General features: G+C 44.7%; 1 protein-coding gene across 1 annotated transcript in view; it reads right to left on the bottom strand.

The window, feature by feature from the left end:
• Nucleotides 1-4,363: 4,363 nt before the first annotated feature.
• Nucleotides 4,364-15,953, bottom strand: part of hs3st1l1 (heparan sulfate (glucosamine) 3-O-sulfotransferase 1-like1) — a 36,932-nt gene continuing 25,342 nt past the window's right edge. The window contains exon 2 of the mRNA XM_053875229.1: nucleotides 4,364-5,706. Within this exon, the coding sequence (XP_053731204.1) occupies nucleotides 4,596-5,522 (927 nt within the window). The 5' untranslated portion in view covers nucleotides 5,523-5,706 and the 3' untranslated portion in view covers nucleotides 4,364-4,595. The remainder of the gene's footprint in view (nucleotides 5,707-15,953) is intronic.

Below are 15,953 nucleotides of genomic sequence, written 5' to 3'. Positions count from 1 at the left end.
GCGGATTTCAATTTCCAAAGTGAAATGCCTTCTGGCACACTTCCGCCAGCCCTTGATTTGAATAGACAGGAGCTGCTGGCGAGGATTGAGGGATGAAAGCGGCTGAGGGAGACGAGCGAGTTGAACCTTCAAGAACAGACACAGTCTCCATGCTAAATCAGCACTTACACATATGGAGCGAGTGATTCGGGTTCGGAGGAGGTGACACACTCTAAACGTCTGTGGCCCTGCCAGCGGCGCTGGTTTGGAGCTGCAGCCGCTTCCTGCGTGCTTACGTGATGGGTGGTGCTCACATGAAGCAAGGTCACAGCCGGGTTCAGGGCGAGGCTCCGGGGATGAGTTAAGTCGTCCTGACGTCTTGTTTATAATCCCAATGAGCCGACGCTTCTCTGGAGAATGTTTTTTATCTTCTCTCTACGTGCTCCAGCACCGTCTTCTGAGGCCTCTCCAGCGGAGTCAGTCAACTTCCCCAGCGACACTGTGATGTGGCCATTTATTCAGATCAAGGACAGGCGCTAATAGACGGGTCCAAATACACCGTCTGTCTGCTCGCAGCGGCAGAGCGGCCCGTGCTTTGATTCGCTCTTAAGTGCTTCATCAATCACAACCAGAGGCTGATCATTAGAGGCGTCTGGGATGACGGGAGCAGCCAAAACATCTCTGGACCCCCCTTCAAACCCGAGTCAGGCGCTTGTCAGAGACACGCGGTGACAAGCGAGTCCCTCGATCACGGGCATTAGCGGGCTTGTGGTCGACTAACATGGCAACATGGGTTCAGGCAGGACGTTGGATGGGTTTGACATCCGACCTCTGGCTACTGAACTCAAGTCATGTTGCAGCGTGAGCACCAGATTTGACTGCTAAAACACCGGCCAGTCCATTCAAGGTCTACAGAATTTAACTGCCATCGAATAGTTGCATATCGTCTCATGAAGCGTGAAGCTTGCAGAGACCTACCTTCATCATCTCACCTGCAGCCATAAGCTTTGGATCCTGACACAATGAACAAGCTGGTAGATGAAGGCTAAAGAATTTCAGTTCTCTGCAGGGAGTCTCCTCTCGTCAACAGGTGAGGAGTTTAGTCATCAGGGAGAGACTCAAAGTAGAACCTCCGCTCCTCCTTGAGATGCAGAAAATCCATCTCAAGGTGGTGAGGTACTTTGGGCATGTCTAAATTGGAGGTGGCCCCGAGGTGGCCCCAGGATATGTTGTTGAGAGAGTAGTCTGGTGGAGGATGGATGGATGATGCATCAAAAAAGAGCTTTTAGTAGATGGTGTTGTTTTGTTGGATGGCCTTAGCTGAAGCAGAATGCATCATGGGGTCTTGTTCATGAGTCAGTTAAGGCTGCAGATTCACATACGTGACGTGGAGGAAGTGCTGAAGTACGGCAGAAATGAGTTTTCTTGTCTGAACTTCCCCTTAAAGGTGAGCAGCTCGGTTTTCCAGGAAAGGCTCCCAGCAGAAGTGTAGCTTCTCCACAAAGGAGAGGCGCTGGTTAAGGTGGCTCAGGCATCTTGTCATGATGTGTCCCAGGTGCTTCCCTGCTGTCTAACAGGGAGGAGACCTCGGGACAGACCCAGGAAATCAGAAAACAGAAGAATATGAATAAAATAATCTTGGAGGAAATAATGGTCTTCCCACCAGTCGGAGCTTTGCAGAACGTTTAAGTCTTGTTCTCTCTATTGTGGACTCACACAATTCCAGTGGTTGTGATCAAGACATCTAGACGTTTGTTTTGTTTTTTTCCATGGTCGGTTTTGGAACAGTTGACTGGGACTTTTGGGAGTTTCCTAAAACTAATTCTGTCCTGGTTAAAATGTTAATATTAATATTCCTCTTTCATATTCAACAAAGGCAGTTTAATAACAGGGGCGAGTGTCACATTTTAAAGTTGTAGTAGTTCAAATAAGACTTTTATTATGTGTGTGACCAGTGTGATTTTGATAGGAAGTGCTATAGAAAATGAAAGGCTTGGTGAGTTTGCTCCTCCAGCAAAGGAAGGCTTGACCTGTGATCTTCCCAACAATGGAGCCCCCTGGTGGACGCCTGAGTCATCACGGTTCTCAAATAGCGATGCGGTGACTCATGAGTTAAGGTACCTACTCATGGTTTCTAGGAGAATCTCTTCTAGCTGGTCAAGACTCACTTCCTGTTGAGTCAGTTGCCATCACAGATTCACCAGGATATGACTCATTTTCTGGTTCAGCCCAATACACCAAGGAGTTGTTGGGTGATCACTTGTGGCACAGCGCCCTCTGCTGGTCCCCGTTGCCATCACAAATACAAACCTGCGCAAACAATGATTCATTCAACGAATCTGAACTTGAATATTTCGTGCAAAGATCATTGATACATTTCTTTGTTTTCCTAAATCCTTCTCCAAAAAAATGCATAACCCCTCACCAATATATTTTCTGGAGCATGTTGAGCAACTGAATGATGTTTTTCAGTCTCAAAAGAAGTGAGTCAGTAGAAGAAGCAGCTCATGGATGGATGGATGGATCCTTCCGTTTGGATCTTGAGCAGAGAATCTCTCATCACTCAGACTGGCGTCCTAGCAACCGTGTGAAATGCAGATTTCTGGACAAACTTTGTATTTTCGTATGATGACGCTTTTACAGAACAATAATTGTTGAGCCAGAGACACAGAAAATTGTGAAATCTCTCCCGAAGAGCACTTGTTTCGTTCGAGGAAAAGAATATTGTTCTTTTTTGGAATTACGTTTGCACAATAAGCTGTTCATAATGGTCTTCAGAAATCTTTGTTCTTCCGCCCACCGCTCGCTTAATGGACGCGTGTACTTCTGTGTAGCCTGCAGTGTGTCATATCTCACAATGCTTGTGAGACACCGCTCTGTTTACTCTGCTGTTTCTGTTGACGTTCTCCCCGCGAAGCCGAGGCTTCAATTCCCACTGCGTTGTGGGGGCGGATGTCTTTATCTCCGTCTCCAAAAAGTATTTGTCTTGCGTTTTGAAACTTTTTCATCATACGTGCCGTGTCACTTCTTTTTTCATCCGAAAACATATTCACAGATCTGAAGTAGCATGAACAGCACCAATACATTGATGTTTCAAAATGAGAGAAAACACCGTTTTTTTGAGATCATTGATGTGACTGTTCATGCTGCGTGAATGCGAGTGCCGTCGCTACACAAGTGATGAAGGCTTCTGCGTTTTTTATTGTTTCTCAAAAAGAAAATATCTCTAAAAAAGCTTGTTAGCTTTAGATTGTTCGCCTTACCGTCTATTGTGGTGACAAAGAGCTGAGCCAAAAGGCAACACTCGGCTAACTCATCGCAGAGGTTTATTTCTTTGAATGATTTCCACGTGTTGTTTTCATTTCACAAGGGCTTCTCTAAAAAGCACCTGAATTGTGGTCTCATTCCCAAACGTTGTGTGTGACCAGGTGCGACATACCTGAAGTCCTGTTTGACTCATGAATTGATCATTGAAGAACGTCACCTGCCTGCACAGACAGACATCCCTAGAAAGAATGTGTCTAGATAAATATCCTTCTTCACTCTGAGCTATTTTAGGGTTCAGGTCCCCTACGGCAAGTGCGGGGGAGGACGACTCGTGCGCTGAATAATCTCACAAGGCACCGACTCTTGCCATCAAGGAATATAAATGCTTCCCTTTAACACCCAATGACCAGACACACACGTGTTGAAGACGCTTCCTCCAGCTCCCCCTGTCATGTATGTAACGCTTCGTCTTTGGTGACTGATAGAGATTGTTTCCCACAGACAGAGCAGTGGGATCACATGAACCTCACGTCCCAGTGGGGCTGTAGCTTTGCCTCCTTTTTAAAGCCCGATCAATGAAGGAAAGGCGAAGCCGGTGTTTCTGCAGAGTACAGGACAACAGGATGTTTCTGGGAAGCTGCACACTCCAGGGAGGAATTCAAGGCAAGAAAACCACACATTATTTTAAATATTTTACAGCGTGGCTCGATGTAACACCTGAGCAAAACGGTTGAAAGTGCAGATCTCGAGTAAAAAGTGAGCTCTGTAGACTTGCGGCTGCTGACGGTGGAGATTCGACTGATTTAGCTGTGGGCTGCCTTCAATGTCCAAAGCCATTAGTTATTCCTTTAGTGCTAAAGCTGTGCTCCAGGGTACCCATTTGCTTTCATTAATGTCTACCTTCCAACATAGCGATTCAAAGGTTTACTCTAATGCCTTGCTGGGTAGGTTTCTAAAGTGAAATGAGTCAGAGAGCTGAGGTCATTTAAAGGAAAAAAAAAAAAAAACACGCCGGGAAAAGATCATTTTCTCTAGTAAAACATTTCAAAGTCAAACAATTTATTGTTAAGAAGAACAATATCAAAGAAGAAAGAGAGAAAAACAGCTTCATGAACGTGTTTCCACTGCAACTCGATCACTTTAAGAACAGAGAGAATGACTTATTAAGCTCGAGGAGTCTTGTTTGTAATCTAGCAACGGTTGTCATTCGTGTAAATAAGGATCTGGTCTGTTGGTGACCCCAAGTTCCCAACAGTCTTTTGAAAGAGTTCAGTAAAGTGCTTCGTGACCCCCTCTTTTTAAAAAAAAAAAAAGTGAGTAGGGCCGTGGCTCTTTTCAGTCCAGTCGTTTTATTGCCAGTCAAACGTGCGCTTCACCAGCCTGAAGAAGGTTCGGTTGTGCTCCTGCAGGAAGGAGCGGAGCTGCTGGAGAACGGTGCTGTTGACGGCGGGGTGGGGTCGTCCCTTTGACTCGTGCAGACAGCGCTCTCGACCGTCACTGCGGATACAGTAGAAGCCTTTTGTCTGGTTGAAGTAGAAGTTGGAGGATACTATCCTGGGAGGCAGGTTGAGAAATCGCTCCACCTTCTGAAGCTCTGGCAGTGGGTCACGAATGAGGGCGTCCCCGTCCACGATATGTATTTGCTCCAGCGGGAAGTGCCGCAGCCAGTTGCGCATGTGGACGTCGTAAAGGCTCCTCTGGATGGCCTTGTAGCGGGTGTTCAGGGCTCCGTTGCGCACTAGAAGGTTCTCGATGGCTTGAACCGGCTTGTGGTTCTCCAGGCGGTTGAAGTAGACCTGGGTGTAGTCAGAAATGACCCGCTCTGCCGGGTCACGCAATATGAGCAACAGTTTTATGGATGAGTTCATGGCACAGATGCGTTCCGGGGCAAGAGCGGATGTGAAGTAGCCGGGCGTTTTCTCAATCGTGATCTGGTGAGGGTACGAGTAGGGCATCAAGTCCCGGTACCACTCGAAGCCCTTGGCGTAATTCTCATCCCAGTCAAAGAAGTGGACCTCAGTGGCAGCAGCGGCGACCTCGGGGTGAATGTCCAACATTTCCAACAACGCTCTAGTGCCACCTTTACGGACCCCAATAATGATACTGTGCGGCTCTCTCTTACTCGTCCCAGGAGGTGGAGATGAAGCGTTGATGGGTATTTCAGAATCAAGGTCCAAAGGCTCGAGTGTCAAGTCAAAGTCAGCCTGGATAAGCTCTGATGAGACAGCCAGCGTCTGGAGCACTAACAGAAAGGCAGACACCAGGTAGCAGGTCATGGTGATAAAAAAGCAGGCAGCAGATTTATAAGATAAAAAGGAAGCGAGACCAGGAGATTGAGATTCAGCCCTGGACGGGTTCAGCCTTTCTCAGCTCAGCGATAACAGGGATGCTGGAGAGTGCAGCTTTTGTCTGCCATTGAACCGGAGGTGGAGAAGGAACCAGCGGCAGTCCACAGCACATCTGCAGGCACGAACAAAGACCAAAAAAAAAACAGAAGAAGAAAGACAGTCAGGCATATGAAGCAGGATGAATGTCTGAATAAAACTAAAACGGTACTTTCCTCATTTCCATGAAAAAGCTATTCAGCCCTAAACACAATCCTTGTCTGTTAAAAGTGTATCATTTCAAAAAGAGAATCTCGATTCATCTTTCTTTGAGTCTCTTTTCAAGTGGCCATCTGCTTTCTCCTCTCACTCTATGAAAATCACTTTCATTCCGTTGTGTCATTTCTTCGGTGAGACAGCTTGTTGGAAATTTCGCCGGCGATATGAGAGCGGGCAGCCAGCCAGGAAACAAGGCCAGAGAGATTTGTCTTTACCTACTTTGCTAGTAACAATAAACGCAACACCCACCGCTCGGCACCAAAATCAAAGCATAAAGACATATTAATTTTTTAGGAAATCTGATGAGTTCCCACTCGATAAACACCTAGAAAGTCGATATAACAGCTACCAAAACAAAGCAGAGTTTAACTGGACACGTACAGTTTAAGAAGACTTAAACAATAGGGCAATTTTGTCAAGCATTTTCCTTTTCCATTATTGAATTCTTTAATACATTTATTCCCTTTTGAAAGCAAAAACAGCTTTGCTTTTATGCATCCTGACGATGAATGGCTCTCGGGCAAGCACCTATGTTTCCATGAGGAAACGCAGCTGCACGACTGTTTGACTCTAACTGTGGAAGACGAAAGAGCAGATTCTGGCAATGCAAGCCTCCATTCTTAAAGGTCAGGGTGAGGAGTTGTACACAAATGAAGAAAAAGGTTACTGCGTCATGAAAAAAATGTTATTGTTGTTTGGCTTTGGACAAGCAAGTTAACTGAAAAAAATACCTTATATTACTTCAAACTTCTTCTTAAAACAGGAAATTACAGTCTCATCCCTAATGTGACACCATTTGACAACAACACATCCTCACTTCTAACATGTCAAATATCGACTGGGAAGTGGTCTTTTGCATCCAATGTTGATGTGGAACTTGCGTGGTGCATGTTGACTCATCAGGCGTTTTATTCCTGTGGCATTTCTTGGCTTTCCAAAAGAGTGTTTTGCGCTAGGATGCGGATGCATTGGGGGTGACGATCATAAACTTTATTCCATCTTGTGCAATGTTTCTTGGTATATATAGTACCTTTTGCAACCATGAGCTTGCATCCGCTGCGGCACCGCGGCGCACATTCAATGCACACACTTCCACTGGAAAATGGCTGTCACTTCTGTCCTGCTCTATCTGATCATAAAACAGGAGTGACCCCCGCAAGGTTTCTGCCTCATCCTATGAACTGGAGCTGGGAACAAGTAGCCTGATGTAAAATAGCAGGACACGCAATGATGATGAACTGAAACACCTCAACATGATGCCGTTCTCTCACCCTGATAAAGGCTGCAACAGGCTGATCTGTTAGTTTGAACTGGGCCTGAGAGTCCGACGCCGCAGAGGTATCCTGCCCTACAGGCTACGGTGCACCGAGGACCTTATGTGATGTGACAGCCGCTCCTGCCTGTCAGCGATTCCCTCTCAGAGAGCTGCCAGATCCGATCCGAGCAGCCAGGCAGCTCGACGAGATTTCTGTCTCATCCAATTCCCACCCCTGGTTTCACAGCAAACCGCCACCTGGAAAGAGTCATTGTTTCGCTTTCAAGTGCGCCGTATTGCTTCATTCGGCACCTGATGCATATCTTTACAGCCCTCACACTCTTGGCAGTTACACCATGGGGCAGATAGCTCAATCTTGACTGCGGCCCGGCTGATCATTTGCAGTCACTCTTTCATGTAATTACAACCTTGTTCATATTTCACAGTCATATCTGTCACGCGACATGACGCTTTCACCTTCTATTGTCATATGCTGCAGGCATGTGTCATGGCTGGCGGATCGAGATGATGGAGACCATTTTATAAATGGCTCTCTTGGCCATGTGGATGTGGAGTTGAGGTTATTCCGAAACAAAAATGAGATAATGGTTTCTGCAGCGATTCTATTGAATGAGTGGGCAATGGTACATTGAAAATTCAGATGGTTCTAAACAGAACTAGACAAGCACCCAGGGAGTTCAGACCTCTGCCAAGCTGCTCATCCACCACTCTCAACATTATTGTCCGAGCTGTATATATATATATATATATATATATATATATATATATATAATTCATCCGCACAACGCACAGAATTGCGCTAAAAATGTTGCCGCTTTTACCACTGATGGTAACAAGTCCTTCAAAAGACTCCTTATGTGAAATCCGTTCATCTGCCTTCTTTCTCAGTCATTCTGCCGACAGTCATCCTTGAAAACAGTTCAGTAGCAATAATTTTAATTAAAACCGTATATCGTCTCCAGCGGCCACAGAATTCAGCTTCAGGGTTCCTGAGGAGAAAGAGGGACCACACTCATGTTTAAGAGTTTGCTGTGGCTTCCCGTGTGTTTTAGAGTTTTCAGGCTCTTTGACTGGTTTGAGAAACTCCGAATGGCTTAAAATATGAGCGACTCTTCTGTCGTCAGGTCGTCGTCATGTAATTACCAGTTAATTACTAGAGTCAGAGGGAAGCTTTTTGAAGCTTCTCTGTTTCCCTGTGAAACCAACTCACGCAGCTCCATGAAGCTGTACTCAGGTGCCGGTTACACGCAGATGGTAACACTAGAATCTTATCAGAGGCGGTGTTTCTTTAGACCAGGGGTGGGTGAACCGGTCCTCACAAGGCATATCCTTCCAACCTATCAAGCACACGCAGTTCGGCCAGTGAGGTGTCAGTGAAACACACCAGAGAGGGTTGGAACCTGTACCACCCTGGTGCTTTGAGAAGCGGTTTGCAAAGCCCTGTCCCAGATGGCCCAGAGTGGATGCACTCAGCAAGGACTCACTGGGAGAACTTCATATTTTGGTGGTTGAGTTACCCCAGTTTCATTCACCCACCATGCCATGCCTTATCCTAAGCAAAGATGAACTGACCCTCTGAAAAAGCATGGGACTCACGCACCAGCGTGGCAAACTGTACAGCCCGTTTCATTCCATTGTCCTTTCCTTCACCTCCAGCAGAGTCGCAAAAAAAAGTACAATATATTTCACACCCACACAAGTCCAACTGTAGCTCTGCAACTGTTCTCCCACATGCCGCACCGGGCTCTCCATTATGACTCACAGCAGGACTCCCGGACCATTCATTTATTTCTTTTTTAACTTAAAGCCTCCGCCAGAAGCTCATCCGAAGACACTTTTGTTCATTAAACAAGCTACCATTCGTCCTCAAATGTAACCCAACGCCGCCTTGACTGCTCAAGAGGAGAAACGGTTCTATAGCTGGTGTGAAGAATATTTGCTATCTAAATAAGGTGCGAGCAGGGAAGTAGAGTTTTGAGCGACAGGTTGCTCAACACACTGCACAGCTAATTCACATTGACTGACAGGCAACTGTTGCTCTATTTCTGAGCTTTTTAGAGATTCTACCTTGGAGCATTCGCAGCCTTATGTCTTGTGGTGCTGAGGCCAAAGCAATAGCATGAACGGAGGGCAGGTCTGAGTCCAAAGCCATTGATATCGATGGAGATACTCACTGCTCAGCACACAGCGGCACTGAAGGTACTTTCTGCAGCGTTTCCTTGGTGAGCTACGGTCGGGTTTTGGACTGTTCGAATCGTTCCGATCGTGAAAAACATTTGGAATTTTATCGACTTCCAAAAGTTATGACAAATCATCAAGGAGAACAATGCCAGAAGTTGTCGGAAGAAAGGAGGCGTGGTTCGCGTAGCTGAAGCAGGAACTTCGTGGCAAAACTGTGGGTAACATCCGAATATTGCGCTCATTAAAAAAAGAGAACGTACAGCCTGAATGACTGTTAATTTACATTGTATTCCCGTGGAAGACAATACACCAAACTTTTATCAGAACATGTTTTTTGATGCCAACTCACACAGTTTTCAGAACGTTTCCTTAAAAAGCGATATCGCTCTGTCTCTCACTCACATCTCAACTCACTCAAAATTAAACATCAAAATATTGAAATCACATTCTCATATAAGCTGCAAATGTTGGCGATGACTCGGTATAACAGTTCTCTGACCCATCCTCACACCATCTGGTGAGACGCCTCCGATCTCCGTGGACATTTCAGGTCCTCGGCGGTGGATGGAATAGGCGTAAAAACAGGTAATTGACAATATCATGATGGGTCACTGAGGGCAGAGTGTTTCGTACGGCTCTGCACCACCAATAAAGCTCAACTCTTCCAAGTGTCGCGCATCATTACGTCCCTCTCTGTATGTCCTGTCACTCCCAACGTTTTTCCACCGCACTCCATTCACAGCCAATGGGGGTGTTTACAAAGAGCATCTCCAACATGGCGGCTTCCGGGTCGGATGACACGGTGATGACGCGCCGTGAAAACCCTCTATATCGATTCCAGATTAGCTGCTGCTGTTCATAATTTCACTTCAAGACAGCCTGTTGAAGGGCAGAGCTTTTATCATCGTGCATGCCCTGCATGTGCTCTAGTTTTTGGCGCAGTTTAATTTAGCATTGAATCCGTTTCCAAGCAAACTAAGTTTACATCCAGCTCTCGAGGTCGAATAAAAGGTCACCACGGCCTCCCGGACTTCAGTTTTCCTCACATCTTTAAGCAAACAAGATTGCTTCTGTTCTGCATCCACATACAACACCCGGCAGCTCCCTCACTATCATTTTATTTATATTTATTTTTATTCTTTTTTACTACTACTATTACAATGTTTTTGACTGCGTGTTTTCCAAAGCACTTTCCTAGTTGGTGGGATCCCAACTGACCATGGCAATAAATCTGATTCTGAACCTGAACTTAACAGCGCACAATAACCAGTTGTGAATGGATCCACTCTGTTTCTCTTTATTTAAACAAGAGCACATGAATGAAACCGAGCTTGAACTGTGTCTACTACCATCCTAACACTCGTGCAGCATATTGTTAGTTTGTGCCGTGTCTGAGACGTTGCAGCTCCATCTGAGGGTATGAAATCCAGGCCACACCTTTGAACCAATAAACTTCTCTGCTAGGGCCCCCTTGTGGACAAGAGCTCTCTTGTATTATCCTTTAATGTAGCCATCCATCCAACCTGCGCGTGCCATCTTTGGAGGACTGCAAGGTCTATAGCACCGAGAATGGGCTGCACAAATCACTGGAATCCAATTTCCTGTTGATGTTTCAAGCTCTGAAGACCAAAACGTGAAATTCCAGCTTCTTCATCAGCATTTCCTTCCTCTGCTCCACGTCTCCTTCCTCTCCATGTCCTTGCTTGGATGACTGATAAGAAGGAATGTCAAGTATTTGTCATTCTTCTCGCGGTAAATAATCAGAGTAAGACAAACGCGTTTCGAAACGTCTCTCTTTTTCCTGCAAATTGAACGTGTTGGAATTAATATTTGTCACCAAACAGATGCTTCCTGCTTATGTGGGTGATTTTTTTATGACTCTGCGTGCGTCACTTTATCTCCCCCTGTGATGGCAGCGATTCATTTCACCTGTTTGCTGTCAGCCCTTCATTCTCTCCCCTGCTGTGGATCACTCGTCATTCTGCGTCCGTTCCACCGCGCTCTCCGAGGCACCGTCTTGGATCCTTCATCTGTGTTAAATCAATTTGCTGGGGCTCATTTCAGGTTTAAGTTATTTGGCTGCCAGTTTCCGCAGAACAAACATGGATCGGTATTGACGCCACGTACGGAGTAGGCAAGTGTCGGAACCTTCCAGTGAAACGTGGCGAGCCGCGGGCGGCATGATGTGTCACCTGTCTTGCTTTAACTTGAATAACATGCTCCAGCTGTGATTTCACGTCGATCCATTCATACAAACTGCATCATCTGCATAGTTGTCTCAACTACAGCATTAATAATGGGAGGGGAAAATTGCTGAGTAAGCCCTCAAGGTTGGAATATATCAGTTACGGTCTTATTTGTTGTGAAGATTTACTCTACATTATTCATTTATGCACTAACTGTACATGAAGAGCAGGTCACAAGTCATGTGTAATTGACGTCCCAGTGGAGGACAGAGACGTTTCTACACGTACATGTCATGTGGAACGTTCTTCCTGAAACTAGAGGAAGTTTGGTTCCAGAGCTGGAGGAGGATAAATAAATATATAGACATATTTGGACTGTTCTTTTTTGAGACAGATATGTTCTTGAGGCTTGAAACAACTTGGACTACATTTAGCTAGATAGTAGTGATGCGTAAATGAGGCAAAATAAAGTGTTTCGACACAATGACACATTGTGTTGATACTGTGTCACTGTATACCGACAACTGCTGGACATTAAAAATCCCTGCAGGCAACCGAACTGACACTGATTTGATGACCTACTATATATAATAAAATTATTTAAGTCTTTGCATTCACATTGTATTATTCCATATCTTTAAATAATGTGAGCATGTATCATAATGTGAAAATCGAAGTGACAATGATGTGAATGTGAGTGCTTTTGGACTTCACAATTTTTTTTTATAAAAAAAAAAAAATGGAAAAAAAAAGGAAAAAAAAATTCTCAATAAAGTCTGTCGTGTTTCTTGCAAAATAATAGTGAAGTAAGAGTTACCTTTGAATTAGAATGGAACAACACAAGAAAACTTGGTAGAACAAGGAGATTTAAATGAATACATTATTCTCCGGTAAGAGATCAAAATGGTCCCACACGGCAGATAACTTGCGTTTCCAGTGGAGCTGCTGCTGACAGATGTTGGCAGATTCACTAGAAACACAGTTCGGCGTGCCGGTGCGGGGATTACCCTGTGAGCTCGGCATGTGCGCCAGCGCATCGCTGTTGCGGGACCCATCACTACGAGATAGCACTGCAGAGTTAATGGCTACATTTTGTCTGCTTCCACTAAAAGGTTTTTCACTATTTTCTCAAGTCTTCGGATTTTTCTGTCCATGTTTTTCAGTGTTGCATCGGAATTATGAAGCAGCAATGTCTTTTTTTATGCTCGATGGCCACATGACTTTCTTATAATCATGTGTCAGATGAAGATACTGAGGTTGGTTTGGAGTGTAACAAGAGAGATAATATCAGAGGATATCAAATTTACATGCTCAATGTCTGGCCTGTGGTCTGTGTACGGCCCGCCATCAGCTTGGATAAGGAATTACGACATGTTGAACATTTGAAACCAACCTGCTACTTGTTCGATATCATTATTCAATAAAAGAAATTGTATACAAAACCAGTGTTAAATGATAAGAGACACCATCATTTATCATGGCTGCTGTTCTCTCAAGTGCAAACAAGCACGATCTCAAGTTGCCTTCCATTCAGGACAGCTTCCTTTGACTAAACAAACAAACAACCACATCGAGCACTTTTGTTGTTGACGTGCTCATGATGCCCTCAGGTACGTCACACTTCCAACATGCCACATTCAAATAAGGAATGCAGTTCAAATCCAGGTTCAAAGTTGCTAGGTTCAATGTGAACTGCTACAGGAAGTTTTCCAATGTTAACTGGATATGATGACTCTTAGGGTTAAGCTCCTATGCAAATATTTAAACTGTAATAAGCGCTTAATAACTAAAGGTTCATTCTCAGTTTTATGAAAGTTCCTTTTTCCTTCAAATACAAAAAGCGGATTGACACACCCCTGTCAGAAGAGTTCAAGCAGCCTGGTTGTCAGTCAAAGCCATGAGATTCTCTCTTTGAATCTCACATGAAGAGGAACATGTGGAGAAGTTTGGAGGCAAAGTTCGGGGGGAGATGAGGAAGAAGAACCGATGAGGTTCATGGATGAATGAAGACATAAAGAGAATGGAAGTGAGTTGAGGATGAGCAAGATGGGTGGCGGTGGCACAATAATAATAATAATAACAGTAATTATTATGCCACCAGTTTAGGTTATAATAATGATAATAGTCACCTAAACTGGAAGTATGTATCGTGTTAATTCTGCTGACTTCATCTCCATTTGTCCGTTCAGCAGCTCAACTTTGGGAACATCAGACATGTCAGAGAAGCCCAGACTCATTCTGCCTCATCTCGCTTCCTCTCGGACGATAAGTGGTGCGTTTACAGCAGTTAATTAACTGAGCTCTTTCTTTTCACTTCGCTCAGCCGATTTAGATGTGCGTCCGCTTAAGCACAGGCGCGGTACACATGCGGCCCCCTCAGCTCATTGTTCTGACTTCTTTAAAAGCTCAGCATATTTTACTTTAAAGGGCAGGTGCTTTGGGAAAAAGAAAACTGCTGTAAAAGGGAGGCAGGATTGGACTGAGGAGAGATGGAGGAGAAAGCCAAAATCGAGATGGTCTGGGTGATGTGAAAATATGAGGACGAACACTTGCAGACACCCCTTCTTTTCCCCAAATGACTCTTGATATGTATTGAATATCAACATCTACTTGTCATGTAATTCTCTACTCTCCCCCTCATGGGGTTAAAGAGTTTAAGCTTCAGGTGTAGCCTCCTCAATGTAGCTTTCCAGCCACATCGGGGAGGGGACACCCTGGACAGGACTCCAGTCCTTCACATTTTAGACAGACTGCGACAACTAACAACTACATTTCTGCATATTTTTGGACTGTGGGAGGAAACCAGAGTGTCTCAATGTGTGAATGGACGAGATACCTTCACCTTCACCGTCACCTTTACCTTCTTCTGCCGCTTATCCGGGGTCAGGTCGCAGAGGCATCATTCGGAGCAAGGAAGCCCAAACTTCCCGATCCGCACAAACCTCCTCCAGCTCCTCCCGGGGATCCCCAGGCGTTCCCAGGCCAGACCGGAGACATAATCTCTCCAGCGAGTCCTGGGTCTTCCTCGGGGTCTCCTCCAGGTAGGACATGCCCGGAACACCTCCCCAGGGAGGCGTCCAGGGGGCATCCGGATCAGATGCCCGAGCCACCTCAGCTGGTTCCTCTTGATGTGGAGGAGCAGCAAAAGTACTTCGGAATATTATGAGTATATATTATCAGAATACACAAAATATTCGGTCATACTGCCATATATTCAGTGTTTTTTCTCTCCATGTAGCTCTGAGTGTAAGCAATGCTTTCGGCATCGGGGTCAATGATCTGATCCGCACCACACGTCAGCAGGAAGCTTCATTACTGACTTGAAAAGAGGGGTGTCAGCGCACAGAACCCCCCATGCTTAATTACAGTGCTCAGCACAGGGACCTTCTGTATGTGGCGTCGAGCCTTCACTACATGGCACATGATGCTTTCTCCTGCCATTACTAATCGTTCTGCCCACGACCATCTGTGCACAAGCGCAACACCAACTCCACCAAGGCCCCTGGCTCACAAACAAATATGCTTATGATACGATGACGGAGACTTCGTACTTGAGCGAGAGCTGTAAACAGAACCTCCAAATCTCACCTCCTGGAAGAGCGACGAACAAATATTGTTTATTTTCTCCTGCATTATTTATTTTGTATTTATTGATTTAAATAAGAAAAAAAAAAATTCCATGTAACTGCAAAGCTTTCGTGACCGGTGTCCAAAAGAATACAGCTAAAGAATTTACAACTGAAACATGAGTCAAAGTTTGGGGTAAAAATAGATATTTATTGACCAAGAAATGTCATGGAGAAAAATAATAAATATATATATATATATATAAAATGTCATTGTAATATTGCTATTTGTAAAGCCAATGTTGTTGCCTAATTTATTTTATTATTTGTAAAAATATCTTTCAGAAAATAGAGAGCTGCAAAAATTATTCCATTTTGCTGGCAGAATTTTACATGCTCAATGTCTGGCCTGTGGTCTGTGTACGGCCCGCCATCAGCTTGGATAAGGCCCGCAGTCTAACTCATAAACTATATTGCTGCTGGATCTTGGGATTCAAATGGACTGTTTAAAAAGAAGCTACTAGAATTACGACATGTTGAACATTTGAAACCAACCTGCTATTTGTTCGATATCATCTTTAGATAAAATAAAGTATATATAAAACCAGTGTTAAATAAGCTGTGACATCATCTTATCATGGCTGCTGTTCTCTCAAGTGCAAACAAGCACGATCTCAAGTTGCCTTCCATTCGGGACAACTTCCTTTGACTAAACAAACAAACAACCACATTGAGCACTTTTGTTGTTGACGTGCTCATGATGCCCTCAGGTACGTCACACTTCCAACATGCCACATTCAAATAAGGAATGTAGTTCAAATCCAGGTTCAAAGTTGCTAGGTTCAACGTGAACTGCTACAGGAAGTTTTCCAATGTTAACTGGATATGATGACTC

The sequence above is a fragment of the Synchiropus splendidus genome, chromosome 9, assembly GCF_027744825.2.
Source record: "Synchiropus splendidus isolate RoL2022-P1 chromosome 9, RoL_Sspl_1.0, whole genome shotgun sequence".
NCBI classification, from domain to species: domain Eukaryota; kingdom Metazoa; phylum Chordata; class Actinopteri; order Syngnathiformes; family Callionymidae; genus Synchiropus; species Synchiropus splendidus.
This window is presented reverse-complemented; position numbering and strand designations above follow the sequence as displayed.